This window comes from Wolffia australiana, chromosome 7 (genome assembly GCF_029677425.1).
Source record: "Wolffia australiana isolate 7733 chromosome 7, ASM2967742v1".
Lineage (NCBI taxonomy): Eukaryota > Viridiplantae > Streptophyta > Magnoliopsida > Alismatales > Araceae > Wolffia > Wolffia australiana.
The window spans coordinates 6406676-6413309 of record NC_135841.1 but is presented as its reverse complement, the minus strand read 5'-3'; the positions used below and the strand labels follow the sequence as shown (position 1 = coordinate 6413309).

At 42.4% G+C, this 6634-nt stretch overlaps 1 protein-coding gene across 1 annotated transcript; it reads right to left on the bottom strand.

Annotated features, from left to right (window-relative positions):
* Positions 1-1898: 1898 nt before the first annotated feature.
* Positions 1899-6383, bottom strand: LOC144705237 (pirin-like protein). The gene is made up of 7 exons (XM_078577821.1): positions 5898-6383; positions 5758-5807; positions 5653-5691; positions 5532-5560; positions 5357-5419; positions 5113-5216; positions 1899-2573 (listed from the first exon to the last, which is right to left on the bottom strand). The coding sequence occupies exons 1-7, from the start codon at positions 6182-6184 to the stop codon at positions 2090-2092; spliced, it is 1056 nt and encodes a 351-aa protein (XP_078433947.1). The 5' UTR covers positions 6185-6383; the 3' UTR covers positions 1899-2089.
* Positions 6384-6634: the final 251 nt, after the last annotated feature.

Sequence of the window (6634 nt, the reverse complement as noted above, 5' to 3'; positions counted from 1 at the left end):
AGGTATGGGAAAAACGGAGAAGAAGAGGAAGACCCCTAAACAATTCTGGCCTAGGTAAATTTCGTTCAAAGCCTTCACCTATTTATAATAAGTGGGTGTTTTCATAAAAGCCCCAAAAACTTAAATATATCTTTCGATGTCCAAAAGACCTTTTGTGTGTGACCCTCTAGGCTCATGTATCAGTCTAGTTAATGACTCGAGCATGCCAATAACCTTTATTAGCCTTCCAACTCAATTAACTATATTATCATATATATTAATTAAGGTTGGATTGATTTAACCTAGTCAATATTTGAGTCTCCAACACTTGGGGTAGCAAGCTGCACCTCGTGCTATAGAAGATCTAAAAGAGTGTGTATCGACTCACTCATGGAACATGTTCGTCATCGGTTACTATGTACGTATAGCCCTTTATCCACTTGACGCTCCTAGGATGACTTAGGGTGTGGTTTACTATCAAACCCTAATCGGTCATCCTAGTTATCACTAATGCGTTTGGAAATCATCTGGGAACTCTTCCCCAATATTTTACTGCCTTGGCCAAAGACTTTATTGCATCGTCTTCCTTGAGCTGTTACCTTTTACATTGTGGGTGGACGATCCCATCTTGACCAATCAATCATCTTCCTGAACTTCTTGATGCACTCAAACTAAGACTATTTAGAATCACATGATTAGGGGCACGTAGGTCATAGTCAAAGTAAAACTATCTGTCCACAAGATATCCAAAGTGTCTCAGGTCTAAGGACCACTTACAGAACCGTAACGTGAATCAACCTAGTTGATAGTTCAGTATAATATCATTCAAGATTCTTACGGATAAATTCAGTGAACTCTTTCCACTAAAGAGCACCAGCTATCTATCCTTAGTGTCTCCATATTAATGGCTAAGGGAACGACTATACTCATCATATGAGCTAGATAGTGCTATTCCGTCCGGACATTTCGATGTCCTTCTCGCATATCTAGAAATATTTAGAACACATGCTTAGAGACTAGCTTCGTATTAGGATCTTATCATAATTCACCAAGTCTGATCATTTATTCATGGACTTCATCATAAGTATCACACGTGCACTATAACGAATATGTTCTATTAATGAACATGGAACGAGATGTGAAATGTGTGCTTGGATTGTCAGCCAAATATATTTCCATCAGCCGTGTAACTGGCACAAATGTCAACCTTTCAACATATCACTTTGAGTAAAGTAAGGATTACTCAAATAATGCTCTTCTCAATATCCAACATGAAATTTATTGCAAATAAAAATCAGGCCTTTCAGTATTGGTCCATTTCACCCATGTGATCATACAAAATAATACATGGTATTCAATCATTTGGCATTATGGGATCACAAATTCCATCTTCTATCAATGATATGTCTTTGAATTTAATGTAAAAAATCATGTAAAATTATATTCGAAATCAGAAAATTATTTTATGTAAGATTTTTGTGTTGGAATATTCCATAAAAAGTATTTCAAAATCCAAAAAAATCATAATAGTATTTTAAAAATCTATTTAATATTTTAGGCTTGTGACAGGCGTAAATGATAATCTATTGATGAGAAACCATTTCTAAACATGAAAAAATTTTGGACGACTGAATGGTTAATTCATGAATCCTAACGCATTTTTGGAAGAGACTCTGTTAATTTGTGAATATACATGAGCGATTAACATAACACATTCCCAAAATATCAATTTAATTTATAATACATATTTGACGTTTTGACAAGGTATTATTGAAACCCAATATAATCCCTTTTTAGTATCAACCAAGTGGGGTCAAAGAACCATTAAGACTAATATTACATAACCATGTATTATTTCTGGAGGAAAAATTCCGACATTTGGCTCAAAGAACCATTAAGACTAAGATCACACATATCACTGATGAAATTGGCAGCATCAATTTAAAATTACAATACAATTACAATTATTTAAAACTTTCATCCACCACACTTCAACTACAAGCTGAGCTCCCCCGGAAAACTGAAGACAAATAGAACTAATATTACATAACCAGCACTCTTTCAACGCGATATCCTTCCAAATATGGGTGCGCTTCCTCTTCTACCTCGGTTATTGAGATCTCCACTGTCTGGCGTTCTCAAACCCGTTCCTGCCAAGGCGGTAATCGTCGTAAGCCTGCTCAATCTCTGCGCGGGTGTTCATAACAAACGGCCCAGACTGCACGACGGGCTCGTTTATAGGCTGCCCGCATATGAGAACGAAACGAAGCGGCATGCCGGCTCTGTTCCACGCGCTCAGCCCATCTCCTGGGCCGAGGACGAGGGCGTGGTGCGCCGAGTCTTGGGGCCTATCTGGACTGCCGAACACGCCTTCTCCTCCAAGGATGTAAATGAAGGCGGTCCACCCCTCTGGTATAGGCTGGTGCAGCTCTGTTCCGGGACTTAGTGTGAAATCCAGATACATGGTCGGCGTCCGCGTGTAGACTGGGGACTTCACTCCGTATGATTCGCCCGCGATGACGTTAACGCTGACGCCGTCCCTCTCCACTCGGGTGACATCCTTGCTCTTAAGCTCTTGATACTTGGGTTCGATCCTACAGTCCCCCAACCGAGTTAGAGGAAGAAGGAGAAGGAAAATATGGAGAGAGAGAGAAAGAAGAAGAAGAAGAAGAAGAAGAAGAAGAAGAAGAAGAAGAAGAAGAAGAAGAAGAAGAAGAAGAAGAAGGAGATGATGGAGAGAAAAAGAGAATAAGAAGAAGGAGAAGATAGAGAGGGAGAGAGAGGGGGAGGGAGAGAGGAGAAGAATAAGGAGGAGATGGAGAGAGAGAGAAAGGAGAAGAAGAAGAAGAAGAAGAAGAGAAGATGGAGAGAGAGAGAGAGAGAAGAAGGAGAAGGAGAAGAAGAAGAAGAAGAAGAAGGAGAAGATGGAGAGAAAAAGAGAATAAGAAGAAGGAGAAGATAGAGAGGGAGAGGGAGAGAGAGAAGAAGAAGGAGAAGATAGAGAGGGAGAGGGAGAGAGAGGGGGAGAGAGTAGAAGAAGAAGGAGGAGAAGGAGAGAGAGAGAGAGAGAGAGAGAGGAGAAGAAGAAGAAGAAGAAGAAGGAAAGATGGAGAGAGAGGGAGAAAGAGAGAGAGGAGAAGAAGAAGAAGAAGAAGAAGAAAAAGAAGAAGAAGAAGACGGAGAAGATGGAGAGAGAGGGAGAAAGAGAGAGAGAAGAAGAATAAGAAGGAGAAGATGGAGAGAGAGGGAGAGAGAGAGAGAAGAAGAAGAAGAAAGAAGAAAGAAGAACAAGAAGAAGAAGGAGAAGATGGAGAGAGAGGGAGAGAGAGAGAAGAAGAAGAAGAAGAAAGAAGAAGAAGAAGAAGGAGAAGATGGAGAGAGAGGGAGAGAGAGAGAGAAGAAGAAGAAGAAGAAAGAAGAAGAAGAAGAAGGAGAAGATGGAGAGAGAGGGAGAGAGAGAGAGAGAAGAAGAGGAAGAAAGAAGAAGATGGAGAGAGAGAGAGAGAGAGAAGAAAAAGAAGAAAGAAGAAGAAGAAGAAGAAGGAGAAGATGGAGAGAGAGGGAGAGAGAAGAAAAAGAAGAAAGAAGAAGAAGAAGAAGAAGGAGAAGACGGAGAGAGAGGGAGAGAGAGAGAAGAAGAAGAAGAAGAAGGAGAAGATGGAGAGATAGAGAGAGAAGAAAAAGAAGAAGAAGAAGAAGAAGGAGAAGATGGAGAGAGAGGGAGAGAGAGAGAGAAGAAGAAGAAAGAAGAAGAAGAAGAAGAAAATGGAGAGAGAGAGGGAGAACGAGAAGGAGGAGAAGATGGAGAGAGAGAGAGGGAGAGAGAAGAAGAAGAAGAAGGAGAAGAGGGAGAGAGAGGGAGAGAGAGAGAGAGAGAAGAAGAAGAAGAAGGAGAAGATGGAGAGAGAGAGAGAGAGAAGAAAAAGAAGAAGAAGAAGAAGAAGAAGAAGAAGATGGAGAGAGAGAGGGAGAACGAGGAGGAGGAGAAGATGGAGAGAGAGAGAGAGAGGGAGATAGAAGAAGAAGAAGAGAGAAGAAGAAGAAGAAGAAGAAGAAGAAGGAGAAGAAGAAGGAGAAGATGGAGAGAGAGAGGGAGAAAGAGAAGGAGGAGAAGATGGAGAGAGAGACGGAGAGAGGGAGAGAGAAAAGAAGAAGAAGAAGAAGAAGACGAAGGAGAAGATAGAGAGGGAGAGGGAGAGAGAGAAGTAGAAAGAGAAAATGGAGAGAGAGGGGGAGGGAGGGAGTAGAAGGAGGAGGAGATGGAGAGAGAGGGAGAGAGAGAGAGAGAGGAGAAGAAGAAGAAGAAGACTGAGAAGATGGAGAGAGAGGGAGAAAGAGAGAGAGAGAGAGAGAAGAAGAAGAAGGAGAAGATGGAGAAAGAAAGAGAGAAGAAAAAGAAGGAGAAGATGGAGAGAGAGAGGGCGAGAGAGAGAGAGAGAAGAAGAAGAAGGAGAAGATGAAGAGAGAGAGGGAAAGAGGAGAAGAAGAAGAAGGAGATGGAGAGAGAGGGAGAGCGAGAGAGAGGGAGAGCGAGAGAGAGGGAGAGCGAGAGAGAAGAAGAAGAAGAAGGAGAGGGGGAGAAAGGGAGAGAGAGAGAGAGGAAGAAGAAGCAGAGGGGGAGAGAGAGGAACGATAGAGAAGTAGAAAAAGAAGAAGAAGAAGATGGAGAGAGAGAGAAGAAGGAGAGCGAGAGAAGACTAATACGAAGAAATAGAGAGAGAGAGAGATAGAAGGAGGAGAGCGAGAGAAGACTAATACGAAGAAATAGAGAGAGAGATAGAAGAATAATAAGAAATAGAGAGAGAGAAAAATAATAATAAGAAGAAATAGAGAGAGAGATAGAAGAATAATAAGAGAGAGGAAGAAGAAGCAGAGGGGGGGAGAGAGGGAACGAGAGAGAAGTAGAAGAAGAAGAGGGAGAGAGAGAGAAGAAGAAGAAGGAGACAGAGAAGACTAATAAGAAGAAATAGAGGGGGAGAGAGAAGAATAATAAGAAGAAATAGAGAGAGAGAAGAATAATAAGAAGAAATAGAGAGAGAGAATAATATAATTAGAAGAAATAGAGAGAGGGAGAGAGAGAAGAAGAAGAATAATGAGAAGAAATAGATAGAAGAAGAAGAGGAAGAAACTTACATTTTGTCTTTGGAAGATAGGTTTATCCAGAGCTGCAGCCCTCTGCTCACGCCGGACCCAGCAGGCATCTCCGAATGGACAATTCCCCTACCGGCGGTCATCCACTGTTGTTGACAACAGAAAGAAAAACATTCAACACAGTCGGGGTTTTTTCATTTTTGTTTCTTTTTTTTGTCAGAAGAAAGCATGTCGTCAAAATTAATTATTTTTCGAAACTGATTGCAATCGCAGCAAGAAAACGAGCCTGGAGATCGCCGGGGCCGATCGTTCCCGCGTGGCCAGCAAAATCTTGGTGAGCGAAGAATCCCTGCAAAACATAAGATCAAGCTTTGATTAAGGACGCCTGCAGACTCTATAGAACTTTGATTAAGCAACTAAAAGCCTGATAATTTTTGTGTTGGGATGTCCGAGATTCTCACCTCCAACATGTAGGTAACGGTCTCGAATCCTGATTATCCATGAAGAATCGAGCAACAAAAAAAAATTTTTACCGACCCAGATCAAATTGTTGACCAAGAGTGAAGATGAGAGAAGGCAGACCTCGATGGGGGTGGTCAGGAAAGCCAGCGGAAGAGGAGACTGGGAGGAACAAAAAATGATAATTATTACCAATAAATAATTATCAGCAGGAGCAGAAATTATTACCGGAAAACTCGTCCAAGAGAAGGAACGGGTCCAAGTTCCTCAATTCAGGTCTGAATTCCCAAAAAACGAAACTCGCCGTGAGAGATATGAAAGCAAATAACAAGATAGATTGAGATGGAGATGGAGGGATATTTAGAGACCTTCCGATACTCCTCCTGACCATAGCACCATCGCCGTCGATTTGGGGCCTGGAGAGGACCTTCTTAATGATTTGCCTGGGCTTTGTTATTCCGGAGATTGCATCTGATGCAGACATGGCAGTTGTTCTCGGCTTGAAAACGCGGGGAATTTGAATGGAGGTGGGATTTGTTCTCTTTGATGATGTTCGGGTGGTTTTGAACAAGAGTTGATAGATTGTCAGGCTTCTACGGTGTTCATTGGGCATGTACGCCAGTGCTTTTATAGGCAATTCTCCTCGCCATGCCATCTTTCTTCTCTCTGTCTCTCTCTCACTCTTTCTCTCTCTTACTCTCGGTCTCCCTCCCTCTTTCTCTCTCTCTCTCTCTTGTATCTCTAACTCTGTCTCCCTTTCTTTCTCTAACTTTCTCTCTCTGATTCTCTGTCTCCCTCTCTCTCTCTCTCTGCCTATCTCTCCGTCTTTCTCTCTTTGTCTCTCTCTCCCTCTCTCTCCCTCCCTCTCTTTCTCTCTCTCTTTCTCACTCTCCCTCCCTCCCTCCCTCCTCTCTATCTCTCTCTGTGTCTCCCCCTCTCTTACTCTCTCCGTGTCTCCCTCTCTCCTTTTGACTGTTCCCCCCCCCCTTTCGCTCTCTCTCTGTCTCTCTCTCTCTCTGTCTCCCCCTCTCTTTCTCTGTCCCCCCTCCTCTCTCTGTCTTCCCCCCCACTTTCTCTTTATCTCTCTCTATCTCTCTCAATGTCG

Bases quoted from the DNA above. Each gene is read 5' to 3' on its own strand.
- LOC144705237 (XM_078577821.1), bottom strand. From the start codon at position 6,184: ATGGCATGGCGAGGAGAATTGCCTATAAAAGCACTGGCGTACATGCCC. The intron at 5,692-5,757 runs GTAATAATTTCT...TGTTCCTCCCAG, and splicing joins TCTCTTGGACGAGTTTTCCG to TCTCCTCTTCCGCTGGCTTT. The intron at 2,574-5,112 runs GTAAGTTTCTTC...GGGGGACTGTAG, and splicing joins CTATCTTCCAAAGACAAAAT to GATCGAACCCAAGTATCAAG.